The sequence below is a fragment of the Takifugu flavidus genome, chromosome 10 (assembly GCF_003711565.1).
Source record: "Takifugu flavidus isolate HTHZ2018 chromosome 10, ASM371156v2, whole genome shotgun sequence".
Classification (NCBI taxonomy): Eukaryota; Metazoa; Chordata; class Actinopteri; order Tetraodontiformes; family Tetraodontidae; genus Takifugu; species Takifugu flavidus.
This window is the reverse complement of record NC_079529.1, coordinates 8,916,213-8,940,850: the sequence shown is the minus strand read 5'-3', so window position 1 is coordinate 8,940,850 and position 24,638 is coordinate 8,916,213. Positions and strand designations below refer to the sequence as shown.

The following is a 24,638-nucleotide window of genomic DNA, read 5'->3' as shown; positions in this document are numbered from 1 at the left end:
TGGAGTGAGCTTGCTGGAATTCACACATCATATTACAACGGCTAATCGCAGTCCGCACGGCATCAGCGATATTTTCATCACCGCCGCCGAAAATTCGACTAACCCGCCTCGGAGCAGCCGGCAATCTGGGCAATTTATTGGCATATTGGCACGAGGTGATAAGGCTAAAAACAACAGCAGCTAGCAGCTGGCCCTGGAAGATGAGCTGATAACATTGATATGTGCTCCCACACAAAACACCTCCAGCGCTATCTCCAGGTTCTATCAAACTCTTATTACAATAAAAGTGCGGGGGGGGGGGGGGGGGGGGGGTTCTTGAAAAGCAAGGGGGGGGGCGCAGACAGAGAGAGCAAGAGAGAGAGGTGAAAGAGATATATATTTATACACATATATATTAAAGACAATCAGATGTAACATTTCAGAGGAAAAAAACAAGGGGGAAATACATAATTTATCACTGTATTATCGGGATATCCAGGCAGCCTAATCAAGGAGCACTGAGTGACTATTTTTTGCCTTATCATCCAAAGTGGTGGAAACGGAGAAGGAATTATCAGCCAGCTGCAGATTGCTGGGCTGGAATTTTAATGGTAATAATCGGGTTTCTGATGGTATATCTTCCCCGCTTATCTTTCCCATTATCTGGCCTTATCTCCCCAGTCATCGGAGCAAATTAATGGTGCTCTTTCAGCATCGCCTTTTTATCACCGCTCAGAGAGCACCCAAGGGGAAAGAATAAGCAAAATATTAAAATACTGCATAAATCACAATTTTAGATAACAGTCCAATGTATGCAGGAGGAAAAAGGGCTGGTGGAGGTGGTGGGGAGGGGGGGCACTGCGCCCAACAACCTTTTTGTCCTTTAGAATGACTGTCTGCGCCGACTTTCTGTGCACTGCCTTTTTTTTTTCTTTTTTTTTACCCAGAGTTCCCGGGGTAAGAAGAGAGGATCTAGGCTCCTCATGACCTTTCTGATTCCAACTGGAGCTTGATTATTCGGCTGCACACGGACTCCATATTAACGAGATCTTACATGACGTGCTAATTCACACGGGGCCGGGTCACAGCGGTGAAGGCGCGGCACAAAAAAAGGAAGAGAAGAGGGGAAGAATTCCTTTGCTCGACAACAAAATTTCAGATGCTGCAACGGGATTGGTCCAAAAGCTGAGTGGGCCTCGTCACGTCACATGTTTTTGTGCTTTATTTATTAGAAACAGTCGCAGTTTTCTAACGGATGCCACGTAGGACAATAATAAATATGCTGAATTTAAAGAGAAAAGTAAAATTAAAGACATTTTCATAATAATGTAGAATCTGGATCTATTAAAATTTGTAAACAATTGTGTTTTTAATTAACCAAAAAAATATTAAAAGGCCTTTTAGTTCATTTTGTAATGGGTAAACTGTTGTCGACACATTTAGGGATAAAACAACAATAAGTAGAAACTTGTATCAAAAATAATCAATATTTTAGAGAAGATGCCTTCAGCAAACCTTAAAAAACATCCGAGTAAAATAAAGCAAGACGCCACCAAACCTCTTGGCGACACACAAATCAGTCGCAACACATGAAAAAAATGCCAGCACGATTCATGAGCTCACACACACACACACACACACACACACACACGCACACACCAACACAGTGCTGATTTCTCAGCAGAATCTCAGAAAGTAACAACAATTTGTAACAAAATAGCGACAGAGGGTTCATATTTGAGACTGTGACCTCAGACAGTCTCCTTTCACCCTCCAACCTAAGCAGCACAAACTGAACACACACCTCAAATGCAGCTGGTGTGCGCGTGTGTGTGACCCCTCATTAGGCTACTTCAATCACACTTAAAAAAAAATAAAAAAATCCTCTAAAGCCACCCAAACCCTTTTCATTAAAAATGGGTTTTCTAAAGTGCAAAATGGCACATTTCTGAATAATTTGTAACTAATATTTCATCCACGTGTGTGTGCTCAGTAACATCAGGGGGAAAACAGAACAGCATTCCTGTAATTTTCAGTTTCGATTTCAGTTTCCATGTTCGCTTGCAGAGACCAGTGAACTCTCCCAGGAGAACCATCGCATCTGAAATTCGAATCTGTCCGATTTGCCACTCTGGTGCTGCAACATCACAGATATCAGCTCCACTAATCAATACTTACACCCGCCACACACTCCAAAGCTTCTCAGCGTGTTTAGTTGACGGCCAAGAAATTGGTGTAAGGGGGGGAAATGTGTGTGAGGAAGTTGGAGTGTGTGAGAGAGACACGTGTGTGTCCCTTTGCAAATATAATTATTATAAACGCCTTTAATTGCACATTAAATTATCGAAAGTAGGCGTTTAAAAATTGGAATTCAGTGACTTTTTTTATTGCTGGAACTGTCCTGGGTGTGAGGAGCCGTGGTTCTGCACTGTCCCGCTCCAACACACTTCCAGCAGACAACAGAAACACTGCGTTCCGACACAACTTGGAAACTTTTCCGCCGAGCAGCGCTGCAAGGTTCGGATGGAAATTCGGCTTTTTTAAAAATAAATAAATAAATAAAAAACACACACACGCAAATATTTTGCGGTGGGCTACAGGAGCGTCCGTGGACCGTGACAGGCAGCACATGCGTGGCGCTAGTTGAGCTCCTGCTGTCTCAGCTCCGCTCCGGTCACTAATGGCTGCAATGTTCGGCGCAGCGGCTCCGGCGAGACGCGCAGGAACGGCGAGACAACGAGAGGGAAACTTACGTTTGATCTGGCGGGGGTTGCTCTGCTTCCTTCGGGACATGCCTGCTGCGCGGCTGGTCAGTGAATCCAGGTGTAGTGCTGACTGATCGATAGGTTCTGGTTCATCCAAGCAGCCGGGTTTGGGTTTCTTTTGGTCTGATTGATGGAGATTGAGAAATTAAAAAAAAAATAAGAAGGGGGTACCAGGAGTTTTTACGCACAACTCTATCGTTCCGCCTGTCTTTCCTTTATCTTTCTGGTCTCTCTGGCTCTCTCTCTTTCTCTCTCTCTCTCTCTCATGCATGCACTCCCTCCCTCCTTCTCTTCTCTTCTCTCCTCTCCTCTCTCTCTTTCAGCACCGTGATGAGGCTGCGCTTCGCCGCGATCCACACGGACTGACTGGGGAGGTGAAAGCGTTTCGCGCTTTTGTTTGAAGATAAGGTTTGTTCCTCCCCGGGTACCGTAGCAGCCGCCTGCTGAACTTCACTTGATCTGCAGCTTCTTTAACCTTCCACGGTTATTCATTAACGGTTGCGTTTAAATCGCTAAACTGGATCACGGGACAGATGCGCACATCTCAGCCACATCAAATAAAAACATTTGTTTTAAAAAAATCACGATCTTTCTGTTACTTTGCACCACTCTGAATATTTTTATTATTATTTTTTAAATCCTTTTAAGGCTTTTTGCGGGTAGAGACCATCTACTTTCCCCTCTTATCGCCGACACATCAGAGCTTCTATCACCGGGATTAGCTGAGTTGCAGCCACCCTGGACCCGGAGAGCTGATCTGATGGACCCGAAATCAGTCTGCTCTGCACGCCAGCAGCTGGGGGACACAACCGGATACCTTTGCAGGGATTAAACGCAGAAATAAAATATTCAAATAAATATGTGCATTAAAGAAACAATGATATACGCGAGGATTAGGAAAAATAAATCAAACCATTTCCACTGCGTAATATATTTCGACAGAAGAGTGTCAGTGCTCTCCTAATGCTTTCCATAAACTGTCAATCAAACCCCCCACCTCCCTTAGTGTACAATTTATGGACAGGCGGGGGAATCATTAAAAAATAATAAAAGTGAAGGGGAGAAAATAGGAGAATGAGCAGAAGTGAACCTTCAAATCATTCAGATTTTTTGACTGCTATGTTCTGAAGAGTCCCCCAAACTGGAAATCACCCCCTTCAATTAGCCAGTTGGACTGCCAAGGAAGACAAGCAAGTGGCCTGTGAAATTATCTTGTAACCCAATTCCACAACTTTGGAATGGAGTCTGAAACTACAGAATAATTTATGTGGCAGACGGGTCAGTGGCGGTTCACCTTGAGCAGAGTGTCTGCTTCGCCTCTTCCTGCAGCCCAATTTCTCTTTTCCGCTTTAAACCCACTTTGGTTCTGTTCCAAAAAGCACCTCAAAGTGAGCAAAAACAAGTGTAATCGTTCTGATTTATCTGGAATGCACTCAAGATAAATAACAATATGCAAATTATTTTTAAAAATTAAAGAAAATTTGAATTGCGCCAATAAAACAAGACAGTTAAACCGATATATGACAGTGCTCATTATCCATAAATAGAGTTAGCTGGCGATATCAGGAATCCAGCAGCAATAATCAAAACCACGATTTCTGGTTAGAGCAACAACATTGCGGGAGAGTCAAATTGCCAACTGAAGATTAATTTAACGCCACTCCTAAATCCTCTGAGACTGGAGCGTGCTTCTTCTCTGCTGTTCCTGAGCCCCAGTGGCTTGTTTGAAGCCGTCTCTGATTGACGGCTACAAATCTGCGAGAGGAAGAGAAAGCTTTTTCCCCTCCTTCTTCTGCCGCTCGGACCAGATGGTTGCGATAATTAACATGATGCTGTTTCCATCGCAGGGGAAATCACTAACACAAGGTTGGTGGTATTAATAGGTGAAGGTATACTGTAGGCTGTGGAGATGTGGCACGGTGCACTCACGTAATCTGATTACAAGGGGAAAGGTTGATTTAATGTGCTAAATCATTTGATTAGAAGTGCCAAGTCACATTTGGGGGACGCCACTCAGTGTTTGTGGGGCGGAAGAGGTGTGCCGTCTGGCGACTTCATCATGGCCGTCCTTAAAGAGAAGATGTTTCGGAGTAAATGGTGTTTGAACGGCTCATTGATGGTCTGACCAGAGACGGCCTAAAAATGTTTTGAAACGAATGATGCCGAAAACATAAATGGGCAAATATATACACACATATATATATATATTCTTTCTCAGCACAATCATGACCTAAACTCAAGATGGAGGACAAAATACACATGTGTTTACTGCATTTTAGCAAAATATATATAAAACACCCCGTCCTCTACTGGTGATTTTAACACCATCCCTAAGTGTCAGAACTGTTAAATGAACAATTAAGTGCTAAATAATCAATCCCTGCAAGAACATTTATCAAATATTGCTCCATCTTACAGCAGAAATTGGAGCCACCTCCATAACAACAGCGTTTAAGTGCAGTTTCTGTATCGACCCGTTGGTATCACAGGCAGACTGCTGTGACCAATCACTCTCTTGATTTCTGTTAAAGCTCACACATGTCCGGTAGCGCTGGGAGGGACGGCTGGCGCTTGGACGGGGGGAGTGTGTCCTTAAAGAGCAGCCTCAGCAGCTCATCTGTGTTATGAGTTCGCCCACTGTGGCGTCGCCCTCCGGCTGTTCAGGATGGAGAGAGTGTGTGTGATGTGGTCTTGGGGACGGCGAGCCGGATGGGGACTGAATTTTGTTCAGGTCTTCCCGTGTTTCAAACACGTTGCACTTTAAAATCATTGTTTAAACCTGTTGAATATCATGATGCCGCTCAGCCAGACACATGTTTACAACCTTTACATTTTTTTACCCAATTGTGTAGCCGTGCATCTCGTCATCTTGTATAAAAACACATGTTTTTATATGCAAAATCTTGACTCTGTTGTTTGTCCTGGGTATGATGCTGCTGGCTGTTCCGGCTCCGTACCCCGCTACACGTGCACGCACGCACACGCAGCCGTCCAGCCAGCAGCTCCAACTGCATGGAGCAAACAGATGTCTGAGCGAGTGCCCACTCCGCTGCCCAGCTGCCAGAACCACCCGCGGCCCTGGAGGCCTCCGTGCCAGCTTTCCCAGGGAGCCTCCGTTCCCCACACCACCACCCGGGACCCTTCCCTCCCCACCCTCTAATAAGGGGAGATGCATAATACGGGCCCAAATGGCGACAACCAAAGAACATCGGACAAAAAAGTGCCACACATCCCCAAAGCACCTCTCGATTCCACCAAAACCTTAAAAGTTGAGGAAGTGATGAAAGAGGGCGGGATGAACAAACTATGCTCCTCCCTTTGGGAGTGTGTAAAGCTGTAAATAAAGGCTTTCTGTAGTGGAGGAGGAGGAGGAGGAGGAGGAGAATAACCATGGGGCAGTATATTCTTACAGCTAATCTCGGTGTCTTTTTATGTGGTCAAAAGCTGAGATTGTGACACCTCCAGGGGATAACCAGCAAGTCTTTCATGGATTAAAATCATAAATATCCGTACTCATTTCAAGGAGTCCGTTTTGTGAAATAATAGCGTTGCATTATTAAAAAAGCAGGAAAATGTGTGCGACATTGAAAGGTGAGGGAATGCAGCCTGTGGAAGGGACAGATCCATCAATGGTGCGTGGAAGGGAACCTTTAACATTAACTTTAAAATTACTTTTTAATAGTTAATAACTATGACGAATAAAGGTTAATTCCCACTACAGACGTATGATCTTTATGAATATATCATTGACAAGTGGATCCAAAGCAAGACAATGTGGGAAGGTCTCCGTTCCTTTACGTATATTTGCACTTTTCAGCCAATAGAAACAAAGTTCAGACTTCCTGGTGGGTTAAAAATGATTACCGAGTTTTTGTGTGAATTATGTAATATCTCCGTGATTAAAAACCTCTACCGCTATTAATACTCTGTGAGTACGTTCTTTAATTTTAGAACACTTCATTAAAAAAATAAGCCATGATCAATATCCTCCACGCTCATACGTGCACTATGTTAAATTAGAGTGTGGCTCACTGTATTAATCAGGTCGGTGTTTTATGCATCAGCGTTTGCACGCGAGCCAAAAGGGTTGCACGCCAAGTGCTCAAATAACATATTTGCTCCTTTACATGAGCACCTCGTGCATTTTGCCATCCTGTGATTTAATATTATTCATTTTTATGAGGTCAAGTAAATTATGTTTGATATGTGTGGCTGATCTTTTTCCTCCTTCCCCCGTGCGTGCATGAGTAACTGAGGACCCACATCTGAACGCAGCTTTATAATACAGTCTGTTGATGTATTTTATAAGTGTGTCTGCCGGTTTATTACATATGCAGGGGCATCAGTGCACAGCAAAATGGAAAAATGCATCAATATATTCACAGAAAGGCAGGCAGGAGACAGCTCAGAAAATAAATCTACATCTGCCAAGCTCCATGCAAACAGCCGAGCCATCCTTAATGGTGAAACCGTTGATGAAAACAGATAAAAATATTAAATATTCAGACATTCCTTTCTCCCATTATCAAAAGCGTCCAGATGTGGGAAGCTGGAGTTGTTATCACCCAGCCAAAGACAGGCATTGAAAGGAATTCCTCTGAATTTTCAAGCATATAAAAGTATTTTATGGCATGCAAATAAATGGTAATTTTTGACTATGGAGGGGGAAGAAACATGGCAATAAACCCTATCATTTGGGACTGTAACTCCACAAACAGGAGATACTTTCAATTTGCTTTGCCTGTCTTCCCGCGTTAGATGCCTGCGATTGCCGCGAAATTAATCCATTTAACAATCTGTGGCTTAAATGTGAGGATTTCCAGTTTTTTTCTTTTCTCGAATATCAATAAGTTCCAATTGAAGAGAGAATTCTTTTGCAATTCAGGCATGTGCAGGCGATAACGGCAGAGTTTGGCATGAAGAGAGGCAAAGATGGATTAATTATGCAGAGAACATGGAAATTCTGCTTATCATCCCTTAGCAAAGGAGCCCAGCTCACATAATCAGAAAACCAGGATGAAAAAAATAACAATGCAGTGGCACCTTCCAGCCCATCATCTTACAAGTTAGATTCTTCCTGTAATTAAAAAGTAACATACAATTATATTCATATCTCATATGCAGAATATGAGTGGGTGTATATTAAATAATTGCATTGGGATATGATGGTAGATTTAGGGTGTGGGGGGGTGGGTGGAAAAAGAAGTTTTCTAAAATAATAAGAATAATCTTTCACGGGGATACGGCTCCCCTGGGTCGGGCTGAACCACTCGGAAGCCCAGAACTTAAATTATCTGTTCAAGGCACACAAAGACAAAGGCTAAAGCGGGAGGCTGCCGCATGTTTGTGTGTCTGGAAACGTGCTTCCTGCAAACATGAATCATGTCTAAAGGCAGTTCTGGCAAATCCCCTCTGAGGATGCATGATATGCAAAGATAAATTTTGCATTTTGTCTCCCGTTTCATGTCATCTCCGCACTTCGCCGTCGCCATTGCAGGGTGTCGAGTAGCTGCGTTAAGCCTGCCAGATGTGTGAGCGGCAGCTAATATGCGCCGGGTTTTACGCTGGCGTTTCCCTTAAAGAGCAGCAGATTATGCCGTTAATGTTGGACTGTTACAAACAGATGAGAGGTTTAAAGCCGCCCCCCCCCCACCAGACTCATATGGAGAAAAAATATATATACTGGCCAGTACAGAAGTTGGATCCACGAGATTATTATTACTGAAAGATCCAGACTAGCTGCATGTGGGGTGGGGAGGGAATGTGGCTGCTTCAGTCCTGAGCTGGGGACCAGGACACGATGCACGGTCGCGTGATGTCATGGCAACGGTATTCTGGATGATGCTTTCAATCAGGAAACATGGGGTGAGGCGTAGGGTGAGGCGTGGCGTTCAGACCTGGCGCAGCTCGGATTCAGTTAAGAAAGGTTTATATTACAGACCCAAGGATGAATCAACCACCCCAACTGGACTTTTTTTTTTTTTTTAAATGAAAGCAAATCCCTTGAAACTTTTCGACGGGGGCTCCTGATCCGAGATAAGTTCCCCCTTCGCCCACAGATTGCGGCGGCCTTTTCAGGCGGCGCACCTGTTGCCTGAGCGGCGGTTTCACCTCTTTTTTTTCTTCTCCCGATCAGCCCCTCTGACAAAAGAGGGAAAGAAGAGGCTGAAGAAGAGGCAGAGGCAGGAGAAAAGATCCTTATCGAATGCTCTCCACCGGACAATGAATTTTCCCCGCCATTCAAATGTATCTGCAGAATGCTTGAGTGATTCATTACAGCAGATTCTGAAGTGTGACAATGGACCTCAGAAATGAGTGATGCTATCTTTTTGCTGATTTCATTTCCCTGATCCTCCTTATCCCCCCTGGCCTGTGTACCTCTATTAATTAGAAAGTAGGGATTTCCACTCATCAACTGATGGGTTTCATGCTCCACTCTGTCACAAATCTCCTGTCCACGCTATCTCCCTCCTTCCCAGCCACGTCCGCTTCGGAACATACGCTCCGACTTCAATCTCGGCAGAGTCGGGGCAGCTTTGCCGATTCATAAATATTTATAAACCGATTAAGAAAGAATAATAAAGTTATAAGACAGTGGTTGGTTGCCCTTGAACAGTGCTGCGGATGTCTGCCCGAGGAGAGGAAACGTGATTATTCTTTGCTGCCGTTTCTTTAAGGAGTCTCTTAACACAGAAACCATCGGTTATTATTTAGCTGCTGACTTGAGAAACCAAATATGAACGCGACATCTATGGCGATTAGCCCCCGTATGGTCTGAAGATTTGTAAATATGCAGCCAGAAGGATGATGCCAAGTCGTAAAATGAACTTTTAACCCCTTTGTTTTGTCGACAATGAGCTCATTATTACTGGGTGAATAATTAGTGCTGAATATGTATAAAAGATAATTATGATTATACATTAAATTTACCCTTTAAATGTTTCATTTTCTCTTCATTATTACCTTTGTCAAGCTGGTTAGATTTTGGTTTATCGTGCATAACTTCACATTAAGAAAAATAAAAATAAAATAACATACAGGATTAATGAGCATTGTTAGACTTGGATCCAATTAAATTTTGGAGCTGATCCGGCTCACCCATTAGGATTGCTGGGAACTAGTGCACAGATCAACCCTAATTTAAACTGCTCTCACTCTCATTACAGCTTGGTGAGACCCCGAATGCAGACATGTCCTGATGCCTCCTGCCTGCCTGTGTTTACGTCTGCATTTAACAAGTTTTGGCTGATTTTTGAGACTTTTATGCTACTTTTTGCGTAAACCATGATACCAACTTCAGTCTATACATTAACTACAATGTGCATGCAAATATGTTGACCACAAATGGGTTTTTTGGGCCCTGTTTCACAGATCTTTACATAAACTCGATACAAAGACTGAGCACAGACTGTACGGTCTGTGCAAACATCCCATCTTTGCAAACAACAAAATCCAACGTGCGCTGCGCGGTTGGAACCAATACGGCATCACTCAGCTTGTGCGACATTTCTCCAGGCAGTGGTTAACCTCGATAACAAAACAGCCCATGAAATAAAATTTTTAAAAGACAGAGAGAGAGGAAGAGGAGAGTTTTAACCCTCACAACAGATGACACATGGCGACGCTCCCAAAGAACCTCTCACTTAGCTTTTTAGGGACAGTCCAACTCTTGAAAGTGCAATTAATTATTAATGATAGCCTGCACAGCTGAAATGGCCAATTTCCCTGTTGTCTCTATGACTAGAAGGGTGCTGCAGGGCAAAGACCTGCAATTAGCTGTTATATGTGGGTGGCCGTTCCAGACAGCATCGGCTCTTGTTAGCAGCTTGACTGCGGAGGAAAGGAGACTGCACCCCAAGACTAATTATCCCTCCCCTCTCCCTTAAATATGAAGACATTAAAGTTGATTAGTCTTTCTAATTAGGTTATGCTTTTTGATACCACTTGTGTTTTTTTGGCTTCCGGCTCTCGCGTGCGATAATCTCTTTTTTGCATACTTTGCCTACAAAGTTATCCCGCCGCAGCCGCGCGCCGCCGCCGTCAAAGCGGAGACTGCAGCACGTTCGGGGGATGTCTGAGTTTAGCAAAATTTATTTATTTATTTTTCATGTGTCGTTTTTCCGGGCTAAATATTTTAACGCGAGGTCACGGGACCCTGCCTGCACCATTCCGCACCGGAGGAGGCGTCTCGGGCCCAGATGCCGCTTTCAAATAAGAGCTAAATCTGTTATCTCCACATTCTGCAACGACACACAAGGACGTGACTGCGCAGAAAAAGGAGAGTCCTCATCTGACAGATTAGCTTTGGCAACCGCGCGTCTCTCCTCTGGATGTCAGATCCGTCGGGTAAATTATATTGAGATCCTCTCAGAGATGACAGATGAGATCTGTCTCTCCGGGCTCGGCGTGGAGCTGCAGGTGATACATGATATGTGATAAGGCGTGATGTCACGGCTGCAGGTGGCTCCCTTTCCTCCTCCTCCTCCTCGTCCTCCTCCGCCTCGTCCCTGCACCTTGTGTGGAAAAATGGCAGCACTGTGTGCAGCTCACAGAGAACTTTTATCTCCCCCCATCTGTGTGGTCTCGGGCGCGATGATCTTGGATTCCTGCCATCGCAACCTTCATGCCATTTAGGAAAAGATGGGGGGAGGAGGAGGGAGGAATGAGACAGGGAGGGGAAGGAGGGGGCGATAAAGGCTGTTCAAGCTTGTGTTTGAGTGTCAGGGCAGGTGAGCAGCTGACTGATGTGTTTGTGTTGAGAGTTCATTTTAAATATCATCCGACGGTGAATTTGTGTGCAGTCAGGGTTGTCATCTTCATCCTGATTATTATTTCTTCCCTTCTTATTGCATGTTGTTTAAATTGCGGCTTTTATGTTACATGGCAACGGAATTCACTCAGTCCAATTTGACAAACCCTGGAAACAACATGTAAAGATCAAAGATGAGCATTAAGCCCCCACCAACAGTCCCTCCTCATACTTTATTCCATAATTCCATTTACCATATACTTTATATAACTGCAGCCTGCAGTTTTCCCCAGTTCTACTCCAAAGAAATGAACTATAAAGCACAAAAGGAGCCATAAAGAAGAAAGGATAGAGAGGAAAGAAAACGTCAAGGTAAGTTGGTTACCGTTTCCACCCAGAGCAGGACTGGGGGGGGGGGGGGGGGGGTATTTTCTTGGCAAGCCTTCCCAAACAAACAGGTACGCCTGTACTTTTTGATAGGGGACATCTTCACGCTGCAGACGCCGAGTGGAGCTTGAAGGACTTATCGTTTTGAAATGAGGAAAAGTAAATATATGTTGCTTGTCAATAATTAGGGATGCTATGCCTTTTGTTTTTATGTATGTTGTTGTCAATGTGCCATTTTGGACTCGGCTGCACTCTGGAGATACAGGGGCTGGCCATGTTGTCTCGCCTGTGTTGTGATATTACAGCCTGGCGCCGTTTGCTTGCGTTAAAGGATAAACACATGGCTAACAGTATATCAGCTCTGGGGGGGGCACAGTGGAATAGCTTTAAATATGGGCTATAACATCAAAGATTGTTTTAAGGTTATTCAATACAGTAATGCCAGAATTCAATTAATTTCTGTGATTGTTTAAGCAAAATGAGACATGAGGGCAGCAGTAAGGCACAACATTCCGCTTAATAGCTTTGAACTACAGATAGTTTCCATTAATTAAACTGGATTGCAAGTTGTTTAATCAATTTCAGAGCCCCAAACAGTGACAATCAACTGCCTGCAGTCAGTGTGTGTGTGTGTGTGTGTGTGTGTGTGTGTGTGTGTGGTGTGTGTGTGTGTGTGTGTGAGAGCGTGGTCAAAAAAAATAAAGGAAAACGAAAGCATTCGTCTGTTTGCAATGCTACCAGTGCTGCTGGTGCGCGGGGTCTCGCTAATTAACCTCCACGTTGATAATGTGCTTAATTACTTTATATTGTGATTTAGTTTCTTCCTAGAGGTTATTCTCCCTTTCAGATTGCAGAAATAATCTTACATGCCTCAGAGGTGTTGAGCGGAGAACGCGGCGGCCCAGTGAAACGCCGGTGCAGGCACGAGGCATCTGTGGATAGACTTTGTGATTACCGCCGCGCTGACATCAATGGAAACCGTTTGACACCCGGCCCAGAGCGAGGGCAGCATCAGGCTGCGAGAGCTTTGATTAAAAGAAAAAAAAGGGGGAGACGAGCATGGCCGAGGAGGGGAAAAAGTTGATGTAATTTTGCCTGATCACCACACCGGCCCTGCGTCCTATCAGACAGAAGACCTCTCATCACCTTCAAATTTTCCTCCGCTCAGGAAAAGACCCGAGAAAAAAAAAAAAACAACACAAAATGGGGTGGAATGAAACTCTGATCCTCTGGCTTTTGAAATCTGGTAGAGTCGCTATAACAATTTATTTAAAGAAATGCATAAAGGCCCGCGGAGAAAGGTCTGAAGAGGAGGAGAGGATACAGGAAGTTGAAACCAAACACAGAAAAAGCTGCTCAGCCATCCAACCTGTGTGCCACAACAGCAACAAGCATCTTTCAGACTGTGCAAATGGACATAAAAGCAGCAATAAGGAGGAATTTAAAAATGGAAAAGACACATTATTTCAGTTCAGGGAGGTTTATTTATAGAACAATGCATTGCAAATTAGCAGAGTGGCCAAAGTCAGGAAAATCAACTAAATACGCCTTCGCTGGGTAATGACATGGGATTGTTCAGAGATAACAGCACACACCTGCATCACACACACACACACACACACACACACACACACACACACACACACCACACACACACACACACACACACACACACACACACGCACACACATCCTCGCTCTGTTTGTTTTGGACGGTGGGGACAACACCTGCCTCTTCCCAGTTAATGGTCTTTTTAATTCGCGACTCAAACCCATTTAAAGGCAAACCTTTTCACAATTTGCTTAATTTCTGATGTCATTTCCACCCTGTAATTACAGTCTTGCTCGCATGTTTATCAGTCGCTTTACCTGCAATGGAAATATAAGACCTTGACACCACTCTCGCTGAATCAAAATAGTATTTAATTTGACGTCTTTGGCCGTCAAACAACATTGTTCGAGGGACGTAATTAGGACAAATTTATCGGCTTTTTTTGTTATTTGGGGGATATTGCCGGGACATGTGGGACCTTTATGATAAGGAGGGGGGAAGAGAACGTTTGAACGCCGCTGCCCAGTATCTCACGCTTATTGTGAATGGCTTTCAGTAAAATTAATGGCGTTTGGGGGGGAGGACGGCGGGTGGCCGTGGTGAGACAGGATGCAGATGTGGTTAGAGGGCATCCAGGTAAGGAAGCAGTTATTTCCTAAACAAGGTGCGGATGCACGTGTGCGAATGTGGAGAAAAAGCAGAGGCCAAATAGGAATTTGGATCATTGTCAGCCTTCCTATTGCTCCCCCTGCTCCTTTGTCCCATTTGCCCCCCTGACCCGCCTGCACAACTCCCCGAGCTTCTATTTTTCATTCCAAAGTCTCCCGCGAGCCTTTCCGATCATCAGAATTAATTGAATGTAAAAGCATTACGACAGCGTGGAAATAAGATGGCTGCACTTTACTTGTGCCTCGTCCCTGTTCTGATCTGGATGCACGAGGAGTGTGTTAGACAAGTGCTCCCAGCAGACTGAGGAATGACTGTACAGCCAGAGTTTCTGTACACAACCTGCTATACGTTATGTTGTCAACACTGTGTTTTTTTTCCCTTCTCTGCAGCAAAGGAAAATTAATTGCAAAGAGAGGCGAGAATTTGTTTTCATATTGCGGCGGGTGCCAGGATGGAGGAGGACAGCTGTGGGGGAAGGCTGGCCGACCCGCTGCCTTCTGCGTCTCCCATGCCTTGGTGCACAGAGCCTATGACAAAACAAGCCTGCAGGAACACAGGGCAAACACAGAGAGCCTCTCGCTGGGACTCTGAAAGCACCACAGCCAAAAAAATGTATGTATATTAAAAAAAATAAAATCCTAAATTGAATTGTGTCTCCTGTTATCAAAGATGAGCCGCAGTCACGATGGAGGACGCCTGTTCGCTCGCATTGCGAAGGTGCTGGCTCTGCAAACAAACACGCTCCCTCCTTTAGCACGCTTTAACAACTCGCGATGAGAAATAAGGTCAAGCATGTTGTAAGTGATTCCACCTCTTCTCAATCTGCGCGTGCTCTCGCCGTGTGAGGCTCAGCCAGGAGAGATGAGACAGATAGTGGCGGCGGAGGTAGGAGCCGTTTTCACACTGCTACAATTACAGAAACCGTCATTACATTGCTCACTCTTACTCAAATACAGATAGAGCCCCCCCACCTCAAAAAAAAAATTATGCGCAGGCTAGGAGGAGAAAGTGGCTCACTTCTGTTTGCTAAATTAATCGCTTCCTAAATGGCTCCAGGCCAGGCAAAGTTAACATTTGCAGTTTCAAAGGTTTTCAGCGCTTGCAATGAGCCATGAAATTACTGCATGCCGTCGAAAATGGCAGCTGATGAAAAGCCCAAGGAGCAGGTCCCACAGGCAGCCAGGGCTTGGAAGTGAAATCTTAAACACAAAGTCTCATTTCTGATTCGGATCATCGTGGAATTCAGGATCCAAACTCCACAATGTGCGAGCCCGTGTCCAACCCCACCCCCCCTCCAAAAAAACGGGTTTATTTCCTCGACAAGAAAACATCTGTTTGTGGCCTGGCAGGGCCTGGCTCTGCTCTGAGGAGGTGAGCCGAGTGCGGCCGATGGCGCCGAGGCGCTCAGCTGCGGCCAAAACGGACGGACCCAAATGAGGTGATTAAATCACAAGGATGATGCCGGCGTTCTGCAGACGTCATTTACATCAAAATGATCATGGCGCAGCCGTTGGGCTCAGATGAGCCCGACCAGTTCACCTACTGGGATCGGTTCTGTACCCTCAGAAGGAAGAATTCAAACCCTACCCTGTGTTACCCGTGGCAAAATAAGCACTAATTATTTTGCTAAAAACATCACTTTTTTCCCTCATTTCCTGACAAATGTAACCGTATGCGACCCTCCGCCTCACCTTTACAGTATCCGTCCAATCACACAGCCTTGCCGACACTCTCGATTGCACAAAGTCTGACCCATTTTTTCCACGTGGGAGTGACCAACCAATTTAGGAGGCAGGTGGACTTTGTGTGACGTGAAATTCCATCTTCAGCCGGTCGGGGGGGGGGAGTCGCTCCATCGGCATTTGATGTTGGACGTCTGACACGAGTGACAGGCAGCTGGAAATTCTCCCCACGGGTATTTTTGAATTCAAGTGAAACTTAGGAGCCATTTAATCTAAAAACAGGAGGACACTCAGAGAGACACCGCCCATTACAGCTAATGGAGCTTTGGGTAGGTTAATCTTGCTGTCGGTGTCATTAGCGGCTTTAAATGTGTCCTGCCTCCACCAGAAAACATTAAACACTATTGTTGGGTCAAATTCTGAGAGAGAAAGAAGTGGTGGGTGTTTAGAAATGAGAGCCCAATTAATTCAGGAATGCATTATGTGTTAATGGTGAATTGTTAAACTCTGGTTGCAGCCTTATTAATATGTGCCCCAGGAGGATTCCAGTGCCACCGTTTCACCAGGCAACCCGCTGGAGGCAGCTCCTGTGGCTGCTCACCGGTGCTGCAGATTGATAATTGACAGAGCAATTAATAACATGGAGGAAGGGCCATCTCCTCTCAGCAGGGAGCAGGTGCTGGAATAATGGTTCTTTCACTTAAGGATGAATACTTCTGTAGCAACCAACAACTGCTTTCTTCCACCAGCTCTCCATAAATAAATATTTGACCGGTTTGACTCACCTACGAGTCAAAACGGTCTTGATGCCACATTATGCCGACAATGGAAATAAAAGTTTATTGTGCTCTCACAAGTCTCATTAAAATCTGTGCAAGAATACACATATATTCAAACAGATGTCAAGAAAAAACACTTAAAATGTCATAGCTGACATAATCCAGATCTCCGAGATCCCGAGATCCCAAATAGATGTGGAAAGACATTATTTACCCGCATTTCTGAGGCAGAAGCGTCACCGCAGGGGTGGGTACTAATGCTTCCAGCTTAGCGGCTACAGCAAAGATTCAGCTTATGAAAGGCCTTTTAAAACCAAAGCTTCGGAAGATGCTGGATGAACTGAACGCAGCCTTTTTGACAGTCCTGCCCGGGCATTTACACATAATTCCACACACATAATTCGACACAAACGTACCCAACTCATGAATCATGTCATGCTCGATGGTGTTGCGAGACGGCAGAGGTCTGCATTGTTTTTGCTCATACTGTTAATGTTCCAGTCACCCTTTGGAAGATGCCGGATGAACTGAACGCAGCTGAACGCAAAGCAAACCAAGCCTGGACTGCATTTGCATACACGGAGCTCACTCAGCCATCACCCAGCACGTTTAATGTACTCATTTTCATGTAATCACATTTAATCAATTCAAGCGCACGAGTGACCCGGAGAAGATTCCTGGAAACGCTCATCATAGCTCTTCCTCCTGAGGTAGGAGAAGTCCTCTGTGCTTTCTTTATTTGTATGTAATGTAATGTTTTTAACCGTCTTTATTCAATACGCTGGTTCGTTGCATCATGAGATCTGTTTTTTTCTGGGATTATTTGCAGCGTGTCCGCTCTATACGCTCAGTAAAGAGGAGAGTTCTACACAACATAAATTATTTCATATTACAGCACTGATACTGTGGGGAGAACCTCACAGCATGTGGAAGCATGTTAACATGACTACAACAATGCTATGTTAGCTAGCCAAAGGGCAGACAAATCCCGGCGCCACTTGAATATTGTTGTTTAAAGCTCCCTCCCTGAACCCAGTTGCACTGAAGCTGCCATTTTCTCTCCTTTCACTCCTAATTACCATAGCCTCTCCAGAAAGTCCTCTGTTGCTCCATCTGTCCCCTCAGCCGCTGACAGAGATGCTCTAATCACCTCGCAGAGCGGCGCTCGCATGGGAAAAGACGACACAACCGGCACACGGTCTCGGATACAGAGCCGCCGCCGCCGGATGCCAACACCTCACAGGGGGTAAGCTATAAACACTGGCCGCAGCCTTGTATGGGATATGTTCAGTGATGTGCACTGAAATGGATCCATTTCATGTTACAGATCTCCCACGCAGCCTCCGCCGATGCCAAACGGAGTGTTTTTATGAAATGTGTGCGGCAGGAGTCCTGCGTGCCGACGGGGTCCATCAGAGGCTCACATCAAAACGGCTCTTGAGCGAATGAAGGTCTGTTTCTGGAAGAGTGTTACAGCTTTATGTTGAGCTCCATGCTGCATGTTTGCAACAACTATCACAGCAGGGGGGCTTGCATGCAAAGCTGATTATTCATGTTCATAGAGGAGAGTAATAAAGTTCAGGGAGAGAAGCGTAAACGAGCCGGAGGCGGCGCCCGTTCTGCAGCCATGCCTCCACAGAGCCGTGCAGCATTTCGTCTTCTCCGGCCCCCAAAGCTCCACGTCTCACCTCCTTGTATTCGGTTCTGCTATTCTCACCCAGGTCGACACCTCCAGAGTTCTTTCTTCACGTCGCTCCTCCTCCTCTGCGACTTTCATGTGCTCCTTTATGGGGACACCGCGAGTTTCCTCCCTAAACTTTTCCCGAAGCAGAAAATGAGAAACTTTCCGGGGTTTTTTTTTTTTCTGCCGGAGAGCCTTCTCATCTTGGCGAAGGAGCAGCCGAGGGAAGTCTCAGATGATGACAGCCATCGTGAAAGGGCAGATAAGCCCGTGTGGCTTTGCCTCTGATTGTATGTTCATCTCATTCTGATCCAGCGAAGATTCTAAGCCCCTGTCTCGCAGTCCTCACTCTCTCAACAGTTGATCTGCTGCGTGTCATTGAAATCGTCTTAGAGCTGATCCAGGAGACATGGGGAAAGTGGCTGTTTGTCACCCAACTTCAGACTTACTGGAGACAAGTTTGGCTATGTCTTCTTTCTATAAAACCACTGTTATAAAAGCCGAAACTTTACATAGTTTGTGCTACTCCACAGTAGCGATGAGAGAAAAGGCAATATATAACTAATTTTATCATAAAGTCCAACAGGTTCTTTTGGGGGGGGGGGGGGGTTAGAATTAGAAATTAGAGCCACTGAAACTGTCCATGTTCAGGAGCTCTGATTATAAACCCAACCCAGCCATCTTTAATTAGCCAACCCAAGGTCAGCTTATTTCAGACTTCCCCGGGCAACGGTGGCTCCAACCATCATACATCCTTCACCAGTATGGGGAATTTAAAGCAACCAGTAAATCTAACTCAACATTTCCTTTATTTTTGTAGAAACATGAAGGAACAACCGAAACAACAATAACACATTTGAACTCCTGGTTATATTTCAGCACCACGCTGCTGTAATCAATGCCTTTCAGCGACATTCTTATATCTCACCACTAGGTGGCGCCAAATCCAACAAGCAGTTAACTGAGAACTTTAGGAAATTACGCAATTCTGAAGATACGGACAAAGCCGCTCAAATGCTGCGAAGGTTGCTGGAACCCGACACTGTGAGAGTGTTCAAGGCTTGACTTTATCTTTTTTTTGCCAAGTGGAGCACACAGGAGTCTGGAAGCATCCTCGAGCCCCCCCAGTCGGAGGGAAATGATACAGTAGAAAACCATCTGAAAGGTTCTTTTCCACTCGAAGAAGCACCGCTCCTCCACCGCGGTTATCAAACCTCCATATTTGATTTTAGCTGACCATTTTCCATTAAAAACATGATAGCCGCTGTAAGAGTGACAGAGCCGGGCGGGGAGAGCGCCACACACCCCCGCAGGGACGTACAAACCCTGCTTACTAGAGTGTGCCGGCCCAACAGTTCCCTTCACTTAACTTGACATTTCCAGCCGCGCCGTCTGCAGCAGGTCCTGGGTGGTGTCACATCTGTAGCCCCTGCAGTACGCGCTGCTGAACGCTGTGGGGCTTAAATGAGATCCCAAAGGGAAAGCAAGGCCGACGGGTGGGGGCGCGCGCAGGGGGCACGACCTTAGCCGCTAATGAACAATTGTATAATTTCTATCAAAGGGAGCCATAAGGCCCGCTCAGTCTTATAGTATCTCCTCTAAATACTGTCATGATAAAGGGACCGTTAAAAGAAGAGGGCTGGCAAGGAAAGGGGGGGGGCGACTTGGAGCTGTCAAGAGGGGCCACAGTGGTCAGGAGCAGCGCTAGAAAGGAAAGGCTCTCCGCCTTTATCTGCCATTTCCTGCTCCTTTCCTGGCTACATTAATAATCTGTAAGAGCAGACAATCACACGCAGCTGCCAGAGATAAAACACGGGTGACAAAATATCAACTTCCTGCTACAAAACTCAAAGCCGTTATTAGAATATCAGGCGCAGACGGTAATTAATTTCAACTTTAATTAGCTCCACTGTAACTGTAGATTAGATCACAGGTTGGAGATGGGTTATTAAAACAACTGGGGAAATCGGCAACGTTTAAAGAAAGGAGAAAAAAAAAGTTAATTTCTCCAACCCCGTCTCTTAACCTGCGTGTTGAGTGATGCAATTACATCTGGGGGGGGATGAAAAGGAGACCCGATCACGTTGGATGGAGACTGCGTGGGCTTCCTACAGCAGTAATCTGATGGTATAATCTGAGATGACCTCATGTTTTCCTGCTGTATCACTGACAGACAATAACACGGGTGCAATTGGATAAATCTTCAGTGGAGATGCAGCGGTGACCCCGGGGTAGCTCGGTAACCGAGTTCTTATTTTCTGAAAAATCAGAGGTGGCTCACATCACATGAACACTGGACACTTAGCCGAGCTGTTTATTGCTTATATTCAGATTAAAATCTGGAAACTGGCGGTCTTTAGATTCCCATCCATGCCTTCATTGATGTGTTCAGATGTGGCTCTAATGGAGCATTCATGCCATTTTGAAAATGAGGGTAATTGAGAAGCAACCCCCCCCCCCCCCCCATTTATCAACACAATTACAACTTCATGTACAGCAGATACGAGCATGATGAGGCCTCCAATAGGAAGACGCACCCTCTTCTAATAGGACGACTCCCTATCAGCTGATTCAATGCACACTTTTCTTCATCAATCAAAACAAAAATCACCCTTTACTTTCAACCTATATGCAAATAATCCGCTCTGAATGGTGATATCACTCCAGCAGACAGCATATTTGCTGTGGGATTAGAGAATGAAAGAATGTGCTGCAGATATGCCATTTCAAATTAAACGCGCGGCCTTTTCCGCTATCTGTCTCTAGATAGGCTAATTAATTTACTCCAACTATAAACAAATATTTAGTTCCTTCCTAGTGCAGTGTGGAGCCCCATACTGGGCTGGTGCAGCGGGGCTTCATTATACAGTATTGTTGAGGGGTATGTGGGAGCAGCTAATCTTAAAATCCCCGCCACACAATAAACAGAGTGACAGAAAGGAAGGATGTATGAGATAAGTCGGCAGTAATGAAACTGGATGCCAAAAAGGAGAGGACAGTATGTAATAAAGAGAGAGCAGAGGGGAATGTTTAAAATAAGTTCAAGAGCAAAGATAAAGCCCAAGGATGATGTTATCTGCTGGATTGAAGAAAGCAGAATGGTCCCAATCGCTTAATCAGCCCGACTCCACCGCAGCATCCCTGTCTTCCATCATATGCTATTTCCCCTGCTGCAAATAGTCTGTTTTCTGTGTGTGTGTGCGTGTGTTTGTTGAGATGGCCTTACATTACCACAGCATTAACACTTCACTCAGAACAGCTTGTGTGGAAAGGGATGGGCGGGGCGGGGGGGCAGTACAGGCTGAAAATAAAGTATGAATAAATGTTCCACCTGTGCTGTTGCACAACTTCGAAATTCTGAGCTGATCACCTAAAAACACGTTTGCACAAGTCCATTTAATTTAGACTCTTTCCACTAAATCCAGGGACACCGGTGCTGGAACATCCCGGTGACATGAGCGGAGAGGCAGGAATATCAGCCACAGCACTCGGAATAACATGACAAGCGTGCGCAAGATTTTCAAGTTGTAAGTAAAACCACGTTAAATTGTAAGTCGTGATGGCCTTTCCAGCATGTTCTAGGCAGTAAATCAAACATACATTGGCGGAACAACCCCGCGCACTTTTGCGCAGCATAACCGTCAATATGCGCACTCACCTGTCTGACGTCACTCTGATCTGATCCCTTCCCGACAGATTTTAAAGATTCGAAGCTAAACATCAAAATGATGCGTTCCGGTATCGTTTCTGGTTTGAAGTCGGAACCAAATCTGCTGGTGATCACGTGACGCGGGGGTGCGTTTGTTATGCCAACTTCGCCCCTCGGAGCTGCGAGGTGGGTCGACCGGAAGCCATAGTTACCCCCAAAAACCTCGAAATGGCATCAGGGCTTTGAAAAGATACGTTACATCGTTAGGTTTATTCATATAAATATAAAACAGAGCGTCTTTTTGGGGTTTTTTGTTTTATTCTCTCCCCCCTTCCTTCAAAGCGAACAGAAAATGATCATAATACGTGATAGAAAGTTAAATTCAGATCAATAATTCACAAAGATTGGTCACACTGTGATCCACCTCTGTAGATGTGCAGCTCCATCTCCCTGACGAGCTTATTTCTGAAAGCTGTGGCAGCTCCGCTCAAATCCTTTACATCCCGTCCCTGCTGGGACCGGACTGCCGGCCAAAACTGGGATCCCGACACAAAGACCGGGCCCTGCCTCCCCTTGATTTGGACAGGCACCCGGGTGTCATGCTCTGCAAACACCGCAACACCATCTCAGCGCTCATTTGCAAGGCCTTTAGCTCTTCGTGAGGGTGTGATTAGCACCGCTTTGGTCTGATGGCAGCTCACCAGTCGTGAAAGTCGACGTTGACCCCCCCCCCCCCCCCTCCTGAGAGCCACTGGTAACTCGGCCTCTAATGCGCCGACCCCACATGTACCAGACGTGGCCTAACTTGGACTGTGCTGCAGCGTTGCGTTGTGACAGATAAAGATGCCACATTCTCCAAAACAAACAGCTGTTTCTCTGTTTGTTGACTCCAATTATTACAAATTTACAGCAAATGTCACAGTCAGAATGTAAATATCCTAAAGACTGTTTTCTTGAATCACATACCAGGAACATGGAGGAAGGAACGCCTTCACTCGTCACTCTTCCTCCAAAATCAAACTTTCTCTGGAGCTCTTTTTGGCTCATTATAACACTGACCTCATTGGAAACCTGACAGAAGAACCAAAACCAGTCAGTCAGTTTGGTAATGATGAGAAGAGTTCCTGTTTTTACAGCCTGAATGGCTCCCAGGTTGTCCGGGCTGGGTTTCAGTCTCAGGCGGAACGTGTCAGCACTCCTGTTGACAGACTTCAGATGCTTGAGCTCAGATGTCCCTCGCTGTATTTCTACTCCCGAGCACTTCCTCTCCAGCCAAAAGTGCTGCAAGCTATCAGGAGTTTCCCCCATTTTCCCCGCTGCAGAAGTTGAGGCTGCTGATTATGTGAATGCAGCCTGACGGATCTTCTGGCCCTGGCGGAATGCCCCCCCCCCCCCCCTGTTTAAACAAAGCCCCAGATAAGATTTAAGGAGAATCCTTAAGGTGATCCAGCTGCCCTCTTCCAGGCTACACCAGGCACAGAACCATAATGAGGACTGGGGGGGGAGTCTGGGAGACCCTCCAGAAGGCAGATGAAGACACCAGCGGGGGCGAAGTCGTGTTGCTCTCATTACCGTCGTCTCCCTGGTTTATTCCAGAGTAGCTGCCGACTTTTGTCGGCTGCATATCAGGGGTTGTTGTTATGTCTCCTTGTGCTGGTTTTTGATTTACATGAAAATTAGGTGGAAAGCAAATCATTTACGTGTCACGTCCGCTCCTTACAGCACATTTTAATGATTAAACCCTGCTTGAAACTTCTCAATTATTCTCCTTTGCTCCCCTCGGTGTGGGCTGGGGAATGTGTTTCGCTTTTTAATTGCATTCAAACTATGAAAAAAAAAGAATAAAATAAATAGTAATAATAATGAAAATCAACCGGACGTTTGCAGAAAACAAGCCCAACATGCGCACAAATGCACTTGGACGTACGCGTGATTACGTTACATCAAAGGAGTCGTTAACATTCCGTCACATCGGGCTGTAATTAATGCAAAACATATTTGCAGGGACAACAAATTTTAATAAAAAAAAATATGGTAAATTATCACTGGAACCTAAAGCTGCATGTAATCTAGCGAGGGAGAGAGGGAGGGAGACAAAATAATTAGCAGAGAGAAGCGATTGCACTAATGAGAGGAGAATTTGACGAGGATGCTTTAGTTGACCCCCGGTGTTCCTCGGCTGTCCGAGGAAAAAAGGCTGACGTATAATTATACTCTGCAATGCACCATGAAATTGTTATTGTGAAATACCTTTTTGAAAATGTTATCAAACAATTACTTTAATTCTCCCCCACCACCACCACCACACACACACACACACACACACACACACACGGTAACTGTTGCACACGTCCACCAAAATGAGATGGTGGAGCTGAGTCTCCTGCCTGTCATCCACTGCTGTTCATGCAGATGAGCTTTTTTAATGTGTGTGTGTGTGTGTGCGTGTGTGTGTGTGTGCTTCCCTTCCCCAGAGTCTCTGTTCAGAGGGAGGCAGTGGCAAATAAAATAATACTCCGATAAAACTGAAATATTTTATGACAGAGTGATAATCATTGCGAGCGTACGTGCCACTGATACGGGGGCCGTTGTGGGTTTTGGGGGGGGAATAATCCTTTTTGTGGGCTTTAAAAAAATGAATCTCGGTTAAATCACATCAGACGGGGGGGGTTGGGGTTGGGGTTGGGGGGGGGGGGGGGAGGGACTCAAAGACAGTTCCAAAGATGAGCCAACTCCAGGAGAAAATG

The 24,638-nt window shown here is 45.4% G+C and overlaps 1 protein-coding gene and 1 long non-coding RNA gene across 3 annotated transcripts in view; one reads left to right on the top strand and one right to left on the bottom strand.

The window, feature by feature from the left end:
* zfpm2a (zinc finger protein, FOG family member 2a) overlaps positions 1-22,038 on the bottom strand; it is a 116,594-nt gene extending 94,556 nt beyond the window's left edge. Inside the window, exons 1-2 of the mRNA XM_057045070.1 lie at positions 21,901-22,038; positions 2,733-2,867 (exon numbers count right to left, since the gene is read on the bottom strand). Of these exons, the coding sequence (XP_056901050.1) occupies positions 2,733-2,772 (40 nt within the window). The 5' untranslated portion in view covers positions 2,773-2,867; positions 21,901-22,038. The remainder of the gene's footprint in view (positions 1-2,732; positions 2,868-21,900) is intronic.
* LOC130532417 (uncharacterized) lies at positions 17,339-23,647 on the top strand. Of its 2 annotated transcripts, XR_008952324.1 has the most exons (4): positions 17,339-17,807; positions 17,889-18,012; positions 21,668-21,769; positions 21,939-23,647. It is a non-coding gene; the product is annotated as an uncharacterized LOC130532417 (long non-coding RNA). The 2 variants fall into 2 exon arrangements; XR_008952323.1 differs by lacking the exons at positions 17,339-17,807; positions 17,889-18,012 and having other exon boundaries at positions 21,533-21,769.
* The last annotated feature ends 991 nt before the right edge of the window (positions 23,648-24,638 follow it).